This window comes from Mauremys mutica, chromosome 3, assembly GCF_020497125.1.
Source record: "Mauremys mutica isolate MM-2020 ecotype Southern chromosome 3, ASM2049712v1, whole genome shotgun sequence".
In the NCBI taxonomy this organism is placed as follows: Eukaryota; Metazoa; Chordata; order Testudines; family Geoemydidae; genus Mauremys; species Mauremys mutica.
Window position 1 is genome coordinate 117,325,613 of NC_059074.1, and position 15,250 is coordinate 117,340,862.

The 15,250-nt window shown below is 41.8% G+C and overlaps 1 protein-coding gene across 4 annotated transcripts in view; it reads right to left on the minus strand.

The window, feature by feature from the left end:
• Positions 1–15,250, minus strand: part of TFB1M (transcription factor B1, mitochondrial) — a 61,973-nt gene that overhangs the window by 26,506 nt on the left and 20,217 nt on the right. For all 4 annotated transcript variants that reach the window (XM_045009418.1, XM_045009419.1, XM_045009416.1 and 1 more), the window contains exon 5: positions 7,477–7,628. In XM_045009418.1, coding sequence (XP_044865353.1) covers positions 7,477–7,628 — 152 coding nt within the window. The remainder of the gene's footprint in view (positions 1–7,476; positions 7,629–15,250) is intronic.

A 15,250-nucleotide genomic window follows, 5' to 3' on the forward strand; every position in this document is an offset into this window, starting at 1 on the left:
AGTGTCGACGGACTGTTCCTCGGAGATGTTCGCGGACGGGGAAGATGAGGAGGACGAGGCAGTCGACGGCGCCTTCCCCGACAGCCAGGATCTCTTCCTCACCCTCACTGAGATCCCCTACCAACCCTCCCCAGCCGTTACCACGGACCCTGAATCGGGAGAAGGATCAGTCCGTAAGTGCTTTAAACAAGTTAACATTTATTTATTAAAAGCAGCTAAGAACAACGAGTTAACATTTTTTTAGTAATTAAACAGGGAGAGACATTAGGAGAACAGAAGGTCTACATACAGGGGGATGGAACTTTTATCTTCATAAGATATCTCCAGGAAACTCTCCTGGAGGTAATCTGAAAGTCTATGCAGGAGGTTCCTTGGCAGAGCTAGCTTATCGTGTGCCCCGAGGTAGCACACTTTGCCTTTCCATGCTATAAGCTGGAACTCCGGGACCATTGCCCTCACGAGCATGGCAGAGTAGGCCCCTGGGTTGTGGTGGCTTTCTTCCAGCATGCGCGCTCTCTCTGCCTGTGAGACTCTCCTCAGGGTGATCTCTCTCGCACACGCCTACATGAAATTAGAGTAATTGGGGTACTATTAGTAATGGGAGCGCTTAACTGTTCCTTTGCATAACAAGAAGCCTCACTTAACAGCCACGTGCTGCAGTCTACAGAGTGGCAGCATACAGGGATCTTTCCCAGTGAACAGCCGCGAGGGGGTGCAACAGGGGCCGAGTTTATGCTTTCAGGATTGCCTGCATCAAGAGGACAGAGCTGTACATTCACTTCTATGAATCCAAAAGTGTTTGGCTTACCATGCCTTGCTGCTACACGAATTCTTCTTTCCTGCAAAGGTTCTCTGATCTGCAGCCCAATACTCCAGGCAATGAAAGCGCATTCAGAGAAATCAAACTTTCCATTAGTGAGTGCGCATGAGACAGGTGCTGTGCATACTCTTGTTCACAGACAACGAGTAGACTATGTTTCTTTGTTTAAAAAATGTATCATTGTAAGAAATTCACTATCTTTTTGACATCACACAGGTGCAACTGTATCACGACCTGATGCACCATGCCCCTCACAGATGATGGCGCAAACTAGAAGGCGTAAGAAAAAGACAAGGGACGAGATGTTTGCTGAACTTATGGGCTGCTCCAGAGCCGAGGCGGACCAGCAGAGCCAGTGGAGGGAGAACCTCAGTCAGCAGCACCGCTCACTCTGCGAACGGGAGGACAGGTGGCGTCACGAGGACCAGCAGGCGACTCAAACGCTGCTTGGACTAATGAGGGAGCAAACGGACACGCTCAGGCGCCTTGTCGATGTTCTGCAGGACCGCAGACAGGAAGACAGAGCCCCCCTGCACTGTATCTGCAACCGCCCACCCCCGCCTCAAACTCCAATCCCCCCCTCATAAAAAATAACAAGAAGGAGGGTCACCAGGGGCCGTGAAAACTGTCACTGCACCACAGGACAGTGTTAAATTACCCAAAAGCTATCAGTCACTACATTTTGAAAAGTCCTTCCCTTACTGTGTTGTTGATTATTAAAAGTAGTTTTCTGTTACTTACTTTTTCAGTCATGGTTTTTTACACAACGCTGTGTTAGATGTCTTGGGTGGGTCGTTGGGTGGTTGAGGGGGTAGTGTAATGCATAGGACAGTCACCTTTAGCAGGGTACAGAGACGGGGGCTGGATCAGCAGCATGTCACACACACAGTGCAGTCAGTAGGCGCTTAGCTGGTATGGGAGGTGGTTTGCAGGTTTTCTGTCGTTGGGGGTGGTACGTGCATTTGTAGCGGGGGAGGGGGGTTACAGATGTCATGCAACAGTCCCTGTAATGGACCGCAGAGCCACGCAGCAGAGGAATCTGTATCCGTCCTCCCCCGCAACAAGGCCACATAGCCCCTGCACACAGAGTCCAAAAAAGGAGGGATGGCAGGATCCGTTGAAACAACCAGTCCGGCACTGCTGACCGGTCTGGGAGCGGGAGCATGTCAAACCTCGACTTTAGAGGCGGTCTTTACATGACCACACACCCTACCCAGCACAGTGTGCGTCCCAGTTTCAACCCTTTAACGCAAAGTCATCAATAAAGACACCGTTGTAAAGCTACAGTGGAGCACGTACTTTAATTTTTAAATGTGTGTTAGAAGTTGGGGAAGCGGGGTGGACAGGGTATGTAACTGCAGAGGCTAGTCAACAGTAACTTGGTAAAGAAACAGGGGCAGGTTCAGCTTCTCTGTGAAGAAACTGAACAGTCACAGTTCACGCTGCTCGCTGGTACTTGAAGAGTTCCTTGTCACTGTGCAAGGTGCCTGCATAGGGCGTGACGAGCCAGGGCATTAGCGGGTAGGCTGGGTCCCCTAAGATCAGTATGGGCATCTGCACATCCCAAGCGTTATTTTGTGGTCCGGGAAGAAACTACCTTCCTGCAGTCGTCTAAGCAGACCAGAGTTCCTGAAAACACGCGCGTCATGAACTTTGCCTGGCCACCCGACGTTGATGTTGGTAAAACGTCCCCCATGGTCCACCACTGCTCGCAGCACCATTGAAAATTAGCCAAATTTCTCAGCAGCTGACTGCGGAAGAGGTGAACGATAAGTTGCGAGGAGCTGACAGCGGCCACAACTGCAGCGGGATCCGTGCTCGCAGTGCTGTGGCGCCCGCGCTGTCACTGAGAAGAAAAGTGCACGAACAGATTGCCAGCTGGCGCTTTCAGGGAGGGATGCTGGGCGTGATTGACGGTTCAATGATGACAGTTACCCAAAACCACCCTCCACACAATTTCCCCCCCCCAGCATGCATTGGTGGGAAATCCCAGCATTCCAATGGGCGGCGGGGAGTGCGGGAACTGTGGGATAGCTTCCCACAGTGCACCGCTTCCAAAGTCGACGCTTCGCCCGTTACTGTGGACTCACACAGTCGAATTAGTGTATTTATTGTGGATACACAACTTCGACTTCATTAGGTCGATTCCAGAAATTCGAATTAAGATGAATCGAAATAGTCTTGTAGTGTAGACGTGCCCCCAGTTTCCTAGATGACCATAAGGTAACCGTTTTTTTTACTGAAGGTAGTGTATTTCCCAAAAAGGCATACCAACTCATATAAATAATGGAAATGTGAACCATAACACTGAAAGGCTTTGATCTTCTCTTTTATAAAATATTCATTGGAATCACGCACATTTAAATAAATGAGAAACCAAGAAACAGAAGATCCTACAGTGTAAACACAACCACCACCGACTCATTCCATGACCTTGAGAACATCACTCTACTTTATAATGTTCAGTCTTTTCAGCTTTCTAAATACAAGGAAGTTAATGGGTATGCTATTTTGCATGTCATTTGAGCTATGTTGGGTGCAGAAACACTATAATCTGCATGTCATGTTGAAAAAAAACCCTAAAGGCACATACAGCTGGTTATAGCTATATAAAGTACGAAGTGTTTCTATGTTCTCAGTTTTCTTTGTAATTCTTTTTTGTTGCTATCATAGCATTCCACATCTTTCCACTTTATATTTTAAAGCCTACTCTATTAGCCATTTTTAATGTTTAGGCTAATACCTCTTGTGTTATCAAGTATTTTGGGAAAAAGAACTGGATCTTTTGTGCCAGTAATCACATGGACTCGGTGATGATAAAAGAAGGCTGCTTTATTTCACATTCACAATATACAGACTACTTGTCCCAGATGTTCTCTTCAGCCATCTACTGGAACCACTTAAGTACTTATCTCGAACCCCGTTCTCGCAAAAACTGCAGTAAATGTAGCAGAATGATGAATATAAGAACATAAGAATGGCCGTACCGGGTCAGACCAAAGGTCCATCTAGCCCAGTATCTGTCTACCAACAGTGGCCAATGCCAGGTGCCCCAGAGGAAGTGAATCTAACAAGCAATGATCAAGTGATCTCTCTCCTGCCATCCATCTCCATCCTCTGAAGAACAGAGGCTAGGGACACCATTCTTTACCCATCCTGGCTAACAGCCATTTATGGACTTAGCCACCATGAATTTATCCAGTTCCCTTTTAAACATTGTTATAGTCCTAGCCTTCACAACCTCCTCAGGTAAGGAGTTCCACAAGTTGACTGTGCGCTGCATGAAGAAGAACTTCCTTTTATTTGTTTTAAACCTGCTGCCTATTAATTTCATTTGGTGACCCCTAGTTCTTGTATTATGGGAATAAGTAAATAACTTTTCCTTATCCACTTTCTCAACATCACTCATGATTTTATATACCTCTATCATATCCACCCTCAGTCTCCTCTTTTCCAAGCTGAAGAGTCCTTGCCTCTTTAATTTTTCCTCGTATGGGACCCTCTCCAAACCCCTAATAATTTTAGTTGCCCTTTTCTGAACCTTTTCTAGTGCAAGAATATCTTTTTTGAGGTGAGGAGACCACATCTGTACACAGTATTCAAGATGTGGGTGTACCACGGATTTATATAAGGGCAATAATATATTCTCAGTCTTATTCTCTATCCCCTTTTTAATGATTCCTAACATCCTGTTTGCTTTTTTGACCGCCTCTGCACACTGCCGTGGACATCTTCAGAGAACTATCCACAATGACTCCAAGATCTTTTTCCTGACTCGTTGTAGCTAAATTAGCCCCCATCATATTGTATGTATAGTTGGGGTTATTTTTTCCAATGTGCATTACTTTACATTTATACACGTTAAATTTCATTTGCCATTTTGTTGCCCAATCACTTAGTTTTGTGAGATCTTTTTGAAGTTCTTCACAATCTGCTTTGGTCTTAACTGTCTTGAGTAGTTTAGTATCATCTGCAAACTTTGCCACCTCACTGTTTACCCCTTTCTCCAGATCATTTATGAATAAATTGAATAGGATTGGTCCTAAGACTGACCCTTGGGGAACACCACTAGTTACCCCTCTCCATTCTGAGAATTTACCATTAATTCCTACCCTTTGTTCCCTTGTCTTTTAACCGGTTCTCAATCCATGAAAGGACCTTCCCTTTTATCCCATGACAGCTTAATTTACGTAAGAGCCTTTGGTGAGGGACCGTCAAAGGATTTCGGAAATCTAAGTACACTATGTCCGCTGGATCCCCCTTGTCCACGTTTGTTGACCCCTTCAAAGAACTCTAATAGATTAATAAGACACGATTTCCCTTTACAGAAACCATGTTGACTATTGCTCAACAGTTTATGTTTTTCTATTTGTCTGACAATTTTATTCTTAACTATTGTTTCGACTAATTTGCCCGGTACCGACGTTAGACTTACCGGTCTGTAATTGCCAGGATCACCTCTAGAGCCCTTTTTAAATATTGGCGTTACATTAGCTAACTTCCAGTTATTGGGTACCGAAGCCGATTTAAAGGACAGGTTACAAACCTTAGTTAATAGTTCCGCAACTTCACATTTGAGTTCTTTCAGAACTCTTGGGTGAATGCCATCTGGTCCGGGTGACTTGTCAATGTTGAGTTTATCAATTAATTCCAAAACCTCCTCTAGTGACACTTCAGTCTGTGACAGTTTCTCATATTTGTCACCTACAAAAGCCAGCTCAGGTTTGGGAATCTCCCTAACATCCTCAGCCATGAAGACTGAAGCAACGAATCCATTTAGTTTCTCCGCAATGACTTTATCGTCTTTAAGCGCTCCTTTTGTATTTCGATCGTCAAGGGGCCCCACTGGTTGTTTAGCAAGCTTCCTGCTTCTGATGTACTTAAAAAACATTTTGTGATCATCTTTGGAGTTTTTGGCTAGCCGTTCTTCAAACTCCTCTTTGGCTTTTCTTATTACACTCTTGCACTTAAGTTGGCAGTGTTTGGGCTCTTTTCTATTTGCCTAGCTAGGATTTGACTTCCACTTTTTAAAGGAAGTCTTTTTATCTCTCACTGCTTCTTTTACATGGTTGTTAAGCCACGGTGGCTCTTTTTTAGTTCTTTTACTGTGTTTCCTAATTTGGGGTATACATTGAAGTTGGGCCTCTATTATGGTGTCTTTAAAAAGGGTCCATGCAACTTGCAGGGATTTCACTTTAGTCACTGTACCTTTTAACTAACCCCCTCATTTTTGTATAGTTCCCCCTTTTGAAATTAAATGCCACAGTGTCGGGCTGTTGAGGTGTTCTTCCCACCACAGGGATGTTGAATGCTATTGTATTATGGTCACTATTTCCAAGTGGTCCTGCTATAGTTACCTCTTGGACCAGCTCCTGCGCTCCACTCAGGATTAAATCTAGAGTTGCCTCTCCCCTTGTGGGTTCCCGTACCAGCTGCTCCATTTAAAGTATCGAGAAATTTTATCTCTGCATTTCATCCTGATGGGAGCTCTAGGTATCGGAGTAACGCTTTAGGTACCCGAAATAACAGCAGAGATTTAATTTATGGCATACAATCACTGTATTTCTCATTTACACAATTCACAAAAGACCCTGCAGGTAAAACTTAACGTCTAACCTGGTTTTTAGTTTGGAGCTGCTACTTTTGAGTGCAACACATAGAATATACACTCAGGTAACAAACAATGAAGTGGTTGAGAAAATGGTAATCTGGTTTTCTCAAACACTGATAATGAAAAATGTCTGAGGGCATTGTAGAGTGAGTCAGCTGATTATCAGTTGACCCAGAAACATCTGAGAGAGTCTGTGGAGAGCAGGCAGATCAATTTCACTTTCATCCAGTTTCTCAGTTTTCAAATTAAATGTAACCAGTCAAAAACGGCCCCAGCAGTTCTTAGAATTGGAAATTGATTTGGTGCATTCAGTTTTATTCTTATCAGAGTCAGGGTATAGTGAAGAGATTGGCAATGGTTCCATTCAGATTTCTGGCATCAAGATTATATTCAGGAAAGCAAAGACCAGCGTCTATGGGCTCCACTGACAAGAAATTCCCTATGTTTGAAGTGTTTAATCACTGGTAGGAATCAGTGATTGACATATTTCGAATCTGAAAATCTTCTGTTAGCAAGGGAGGTCTAAAATAAAGCAGGGTAAAATATTACTTACAGTGCAATTCTTGAGGTGACAAAGATTTAGAAAAACAAGATGAAGTGCTAACTCAAAATGTCACATCAGCCAATGAGGAAAGGAAAACGTTGAAGACAGAAAAGGAGCATGCTGTGGAAGCTACTTGGAATGAAGCAGTCAGACTTCAAATAAAACAAGATTGTGAAATGTTTCAATGCTTAAGGGAGATTTATCTCCCACATAAGAAGAATCTTTTTATGAACAGTGTGCAATGAAAAGAACTGAGCAGATTTTGAAAATGAATATTAAACTGTATAATTTGTAGCTAAGCACACAGAAACTTAAGCACCGTGCCAGGTTTCCTGCCTTAAAATTACAATTTCAGAGAAGTATAGACTATTAGGCAGTTTTAAAACATCCTGCAAGTCAACAAAATCTCTCTCGGGCTTTTCTCATCTATCACTAAAGTAACTAGGTGCTGAAATAATTTGTCCAATTTTAAGTTTTTAATAAGCCAATAACAAAACATACCTCTGCCACTTCCTTCTGAAAAGTCAAAGTCATCTGAGTTCTGCCATAAACAAAAGGTCCATCTCTATTGGAAACATTTTCAAGCCACCTGATGATCAGAGGAGTTGAAACACTGAACGGCAGATTTCCAATGATATGCACATTTGGTGGATCTATAAAATTTGAAAAGAAATCTTTTGTAAAGATAGATAAGTGGGGTAGGGTGAAAGGCTGTGGTTTTGTGGAACACTGAACACGTTCTACAATTAGAGAGCGCTGTATAGTTTGGAAGGCCTCCACCTCAGCAGAAGGGGAACTAATCTCCTTGGGGACAGGCTGGCTAGACTAGGAGAGAATTAAATTAGTAGCAAAAGGGGAGGGTACAAATGAGGAAGATATGAGCCCTCAGAACAAAATCAAGTTGTTAAGAACAAAATTTATTCAAGAAACCAAAGAATGTAAACAGAGAAAAATACTGAATTGCCTATACACTATGCTAGGAGTCTAGGTAACAAACAAGAGAAACAGAAAATGCTCATTTATGAGCATAAATTTGATCTAGCTGGTATTACTGAAACCTGGTGGGATGATTCACATGATTGGAATGTTAAATCAATGGTTACGACCTATTTAGGAAGGATGAAATGGGAAAAGTGGGAGTGGAACTATGTAAAAAGTGGCACTACTTATTTCCACGTCCCTAATAACGCAGAAGAAATTTATCTTGAATGTTTATGGCTCAATGTCCTAAAAGGATAAAGCACAAGATGGCATAGTAGTTGATGACTGCTACAGACCACCACATCATACTGGGGAACAGGATGACTGCCTGCTTATGCATTCATTATAATATGTAGGAACAAAAACTGTTATCATGAGGGACTTCAATTTGAGTGACATATCCTGGCCAAAAGAGTGTATGCTTCCCAGGATCGCATTAACAGAAGAATATTGAATAGGAGAGGTTATTTTACTTCTGTTTTTGGCACTGGTGTAAGTGCTGCTGGAATACTGTGTCTAGTTCTGGTAACCACAATTCAAGAAGGAGGTGGATAAATTGGAGAGGGTTCAGTGCAGGAGAATGATTAAAGGATTAGAAAACATGCCTTACAGTGACAGATTTACGGAGCTCAATCTAGGTAGCTTAACAAAGAGAAGGTTCAAGGGCGCCTTGATTACAATCTAAGTACCTTCAATCTAGCAGAGACAGATATAACACAAACCAATGGCTGGAAGTTGAAGCTAGACAAATTCAGATGAGAAATAAAGCATAAATGTAACGTGAGAGTAATTAACCACTGGAACAATTTACCAAGGGTCTAGGCGGAGTCTCCATTACTAACAATGTTTAAATCAAGATTGGATGTTTTTCTAAAAGATACACTCTAGGAATTATTTTGGGGAAATTCTATGGCCTGTCCTATAGAGTAGGTCAGACTAGATAATCACAATTGACCCTTCCAACCTTAGAATCTACGAAGCTATAATCTAATGCATCTTCACAGAATTTGCACAGAAACAGTTTTACCCTTATTCTTCTTTTCATATGCAATAAACAATTCTGGGTACTTTCTAACATCCATCCTGAGTATGAGGTTTAGGAAAGATCAGTAAAATCATATACTGGTTTACATGAAAATCTGATGCCACTTTTGATAAAAAGGTCTGTATAGAGGTTTACTTTATCATTATGAAAAAACAGTAAATGGCAGGTCAACAATTAACATACAATTCACTTATACATCTGAAATGACAGCTGTCAAAAACAGTTTTAATAGAACAATATATAGTTTCGCAAAGGTTCAAAGGAAGGTTTCATCAAGTTTGAAAGCACTATTTTCAAATCCCGGGATGGTATAGGATTTTTTATTGAAAGATATTAATTATGAAGACCTTTTAAGAACCTCTTAACTACTTTAAGAGTATAAACTAATGTCCTATCCACAGATACATGGTATGCTGATATGGCTGAGAAGTGAACCTTCACTTAAGATAGGGCAAATATTTAATATATAATTGAATGCTGTACATAATCTATACCATACATAGAAACACACAAAAAAATCTTTTCCATTTATTACTCACACACATGAGACTCTTTCCTTGAATTTAACAGTATGTTTTGCACCTCTAATGAAAAAGACTTTTCTAACAGTCGGAGAGTCTTATTCCATCTGCCATTAAATGGAGAGACTAAAAATCCTGGTGACAGACAATCCCTTGTTGTAGCATCACCAAGTCTGGTACTAATGGTAGAGATTTAATTAACCCTCCAGAGAGGTGAATTAAATCTGTTTTCTGGCCCATGATGATGGTATTCAAATTACCCTAGCTTTGTCTTGATTCATTTTATCAATTTTTGAATATGGGGAAATGCATATGAGGCCTTAACCCCAAATTATCAGAGACGCATCAATATTGAGCGCCTATCTTTCCTTGCTCTTGAGCAAGCCTTCTGACATTTCCTGTTGTTGCTGGATACAAAGAGATTACAGGATTGCCCCACAACCTGAAGAGGTGTGTTACCACTTTGTCTTTCTATCGGTGCATGGGAGAGGTCAACCTGCTCAGGTGAGCTACAAAAGGTATTTTGTTCCTCCAACACAAACTGCCATTGGGTGAACATCTTCTATACATCAGTCTCAAAGATGTGTTGCCTCTATGCACAATGGCAGCGAAATGAGCCCTACCTTCCTTGTTTAGAGCAGGGGTTCTCAAACTGGGGGTTGGGACCCCTCAGGGAGTCATGAGGTTATTACACGGGGGTCGCGAGCTGTCACCTTTACCCCAAACCCCGCTTAAATATATAAAGTTTTTTTAATTTATGGGGGGGGTTGCACTCAGAGGCTTGCTGTGTGAAAGGGGTCACCAGTACAAAAGTTTGAGAACCACTGGTTTAGAGAATATAATACTGTCATATTCTCTGTCCCCTCCTGAACTACCCTGGGTCTGACCTGAGGTAGAAATTCATTTAGAGCCAACTTAACAGTTCTCACTTCTGAGATATTGATATTATGACAGATCCAAACCAGTGGGGTACAGGAGTCTGGTAGAGGGCAAATATACTGGTCACTGGATGAGTAGTTTTCTGTTCCCTGAGTGACCAGAGCAGGGGCTGCACTAGAGTAATCAGGAACCTGCTAGAACCAATTAAGGCAGCCAGGCTGATTAGAACACCTGCAGCCAATCAAGGCAGGCTAATCAAGGCACCTGGGTTTAAAAAGGCGCTCACTCCAGTCAGGCCAGAGGAGAGGAAGTGTATGTGAGGAGCTGGGAGCAAGAGGCACAAGGAGCTGAGAGTGAGAGGGTGTGCTGCTGGAGGACTAAGGAGTACAAGTGTTATCAGACACCAGGAGGAAGGTCCTGTGGTGAGGATAAAGAAGGTGTTTGGAGGAAATAGCCCAGGGAGTTGTAGCTGTTGTGCAGCTGTTACAGGAGGCACTATAGACAGCTGCAATCCACAGGGCCCTGGGCTGGAACCCGGAGTAGAGGGCGGGCCCGGGTTCCCCCCAAACCTCCCAACTCCTGATCAGACACAGGAGGAGTTGACCCAGACTGTGGGGAAGATCACTGAGGTGAGCAAATCTGCCAATAAGCGCAGGACCCACCAAGGTAGAGGAGGAACTTTGTCACAAGATACATATATATTTTCCCTTGACCATTGACCTCTCACTAACAGATTGCTGGGTTTTTTTAAATGGGCCCCCATCCCAATGGCATAGTGAGATAGACTAATATACCCTTAATTACATTTAGAGCACATGCCCACCACATCATTGTTTTTAACACCTGCTGTGGAATTACCAATTTGTGATGCATATTTTGTCTAACCCTGGTCTGTCATTTCTTGCTAACCAGGGTTGCAGGCCTCTCATCCATTTTATGGGGTCACTAATGTGGCTGACGCTAAGATCTAGTAACCCCGGGGGCGGGGGAAGAGCAACGACTGTTTTGGGAACCGCAGAAGAAAAAATATAGATAATTTTATTTGTATAGACCTTTTTTCTGGGACCAAAGTCTTTTGCTACAGTTGAGTCCCATATGGCCACTATGAAATGGCCATATGGGACTTTGAGTTGGATTCAGGAGTAATTTTCCTGAATTTATGCATAGTCCAGATTGGCAAAACAGATATTTACTTTTTATGTGTAAGAGGATTTCTTCCCTTCATAATGTTTTTATTAGTCAGTCACCCTGGTAAGGATATACATAAATCCTATTTCTTTAGATATGCTCTCCCTACAGCTAGGCATTTTGTAAACACCCTCAGACCTGTGAATAAATAGAAAGAAACCTGGTCCTCTCCTACTAGGAAACTCAGATATTTCTGATTAAATGGTTTTATTGAAATATGGAAATACATGTCTTAAAACCAGGGCTACAAACCAATCCGGAAGGAAAAAAAGAAGGGGTTACAGATAATGTGGCAGTGACCTTTTTTTATAAAGGTGTTTAATTGTCTGAGATCCAGAATAGGACAAAGGCCCCACAACTTTTTTTGGAATTAGAAAATAATGCAAATAAAACTCTCTCCCTTTGTATTCATGAGGCACATCTATCACCCCAACCGTAATAAAGACTGCACCTCCTCTCTGAGCAAACAGAGTTGAACCAGATCCCACTCAAAGAGGAAGAGTTGGGTTGTTGGGAGAAAGGACTTAAATGTATCAAATAACTGCATGCAGTAATCTCTAGAACTCACCTGTCTGATGTTATTAATTTCTACTGATGGTAAAAAGAAGACAAGCAGTCTCCAAAAAGAGGGGCAAAAGTGTCTAACAGGACTGATGTCACCTCTAACTTCAAAAGAATAGCACAGATGATGATAAAAGATTTCCCTTTATTATTATGAGGCTTAAATTACCTCTTTTCTTGTTGATGGTTTTTGTAAGGAATGATGTTGAGGCTGGTAGTAACTCCTTCTTTGAGGCAAGGAATTGACAAAGAAGGTTGATACTACCTTGGTACCTGAAGAGAGGAACCAAAGGGTTGGGTTTTTTTGTATTTAAAAAAAAAGCACAACCTAGAGGTCTACCTGTAGCCCTGACATTCTTCGTTTTCTCAAGCATTTTATTCAATTTTCAACTTTGTCTCTGGAGGAAGACCAACACATGCCTTCTAGAGTAACAATTGAAGATATTCCCTAGCTAAAGCATCTGAAGACTCAAATGCTGCTCTCAACTGATATTTAGCAACATTCTGTCCGTCCAGCAAAACAGCATTTATTAATCTTCTATGCATCTTTGGTACAGCATTGACAACGACATTTTTCCCCATAAGTGATGCTGGTATCTAGCCATGACAGCATCATAACTCCACATAGCAACACCTTTCTGAGGGAACTAGTAGTCTGTCAAACTTTTTCGACAAAGGCTGAGCAGATAAGGGAGTATTCCAGACTATTTTTGTTCATTAAGACAATCCTTCCAATAGGGGGAACCTTTAACTAGTAGCTTCCCCTGAAATACTGAAAACAGGGTAATATTTCTCAACAGAAACAGAGAGAATATTTAATGTTTGTCATGCAATCCACCAACTCATGGAATAACACATCCTCTGACGGCAACGATGCTGAAGCGTACACCACATTCTCCTCTGGCAAAGGTATACCTCCTTCTGGATCAGTCTGGATCTGATTCTCAAATTTCTGCTAATTCTTCCTCTTCTGAGCAAATCTCTTACCACTATAGGAAATCTATCAGGACCTAGATGCCTTGTCTGATTCATATACTTCAGATCCAATACTTCAATGTCATCTCGGTACCAAATTCAGGAAGGTCCATTCCCATACACTGTACATCTTGTTAAGGTGAAGGAGACAGCCAGTGCCAGAAGTCTATACTCTGATTTGATTGGAAATTAGGGCTGCTGATTAAAGGCAGTTAACTCTCGCAATTAACTCAAAAAAATTAATCACATTTAATCTCAATGATAAATAGAATACCAATTAAAATGTATTAAATATTTTGGATGTTTTCCTACATTTCAAATATACTGATTTAAATTACAACACAGAATTCAAAGTGTACAGTGCTCACTTTATTTTTTTATTACAAATATTTGCACTGTAAAAAAACAAAAGAAATGGTATTTTTCAATTCCTCATACAAGTACTGTAGTGCAATCTCTTTATCATGAAAGTGCAACCCATAAATGTAGAATTGTGTACCAAAAAACCCTGTATTAAAAAATAAAACAATGTAAAACTTTAGAGCCTACAAGTACAATCAGTTCTACTTCTTGTTTGTTTACATTTATGGGAGATAATGCTGCCCATGTTTTAATTACAATGTCACCTGAAAGTAAGAACAGGCTTTTTTTTTTTTTTAAATATCAGGGTTGGAAGGGACCTCAGGAGGTCATCTAGTCCAACCCCTTGCTCAAAGCAGGACCAATCCCCAGACAGATTTTTACCCCAGTTCCCTAAATGGCCCCCTCAAGGATTGAACTCACAACCCTGGGTTTAGCAGGCCAATGCTCAAACCACTGAGGTATCCCTCCTCTGTTATAGCTAGCATTGCTATAACATGAGATATATGGCAGAATGTGGGTAAAACAGAGCAGGAGACGTACAATTTTCCCCTAAGGAGTTCAGTCACAGATTTAATTAGCGCATTTTTTTTTAACATACCTCATCAGTATAGAAGCAAGTCCTCTAGAATGGTGGTTGAAGCATGAAGAGGCATACGAATCTTCAGCTCATCTGGCACGTAAATATCTTGCAACACCACCTATATCAGTGCAACGAGAACACCTGTTCTCACTTCCAGGGGACATTGTAATTAGACATGGGCAGCATTATCTCATATACGTAAACAAACTTGCTTCTCTGAGCAACTGGCTGAACAAGAAGTAGGACTTAGTGGACTTGTAGGCTGTAAAGTTTTACATTGTTTTGGTTTTGAATGCACTTATGTAACCAAAAAAACCTACATTTGTAAGTTGCACTTTCATGATAAAGAGATTGCACTACAGTACTTGTATGAGGTGAATTGAAAAATACTATTTTATTTTACAGTGCAAATATTTGTAATAAAAATATAAAGTGAGCACTGTACACTTCGTATTCTGTGTTGTAATTGAAATCAATATATTTGAAAATGTAGAAAGCATCCAAAAATATGTAAACAGGCTAGATCCTTGAGCTCAATGGGTAGTGATCAACAGTTCAATGTCTAGTTGGCAGCCGGTATCACGTGGAGTGCTCCAGGGGTCAGTCTTGGGGCTGGTTTTGTTCACATCTTTATTAATAATATGGATTTTTGGATGGAGTGCACCCTCAGCAAGTTCGTGGATGACGCTAAGCTGGCGGGGGGGAGAGGTAGAGACGCTGGAGGGTAGGTATAGGGTCCAGAATGACCTACACAAATTGGAGGATTGGGCCCAAAAAAAAAACCTGATGAGGTTCAACAAGCACAAGTGCAGAGTCCTGCACTTAGGATGGAAGAATCCCATGCACTGCTACAGGCTTGGGACTGACTGGCTAAGTCGGAAAAGGACCTGAAGATTACAGTGGATGAGAAGCTGGATATGAGTCAGTGTGCCCTTGTTGCCAAGAAGGCTAACGGCATAACAGCTGCATTAGTAGGAGCATTGCCAGCAGATCGAGGCAAGTGATTATTCCCTTCTATTCGGCATTGGTGAGACCACATCTGGAGTACTGCGTCCAGTTTTGGGCCCCCCACTACAGAAAGGGTGTGGACAAATTAGAGAGTCCAGCAGAGGGCAATGAAAATTATTAAGGGGCTGGGGCACATGACTTATGAGGAGAGGCTGAGGGAACTGGGCTTATTTA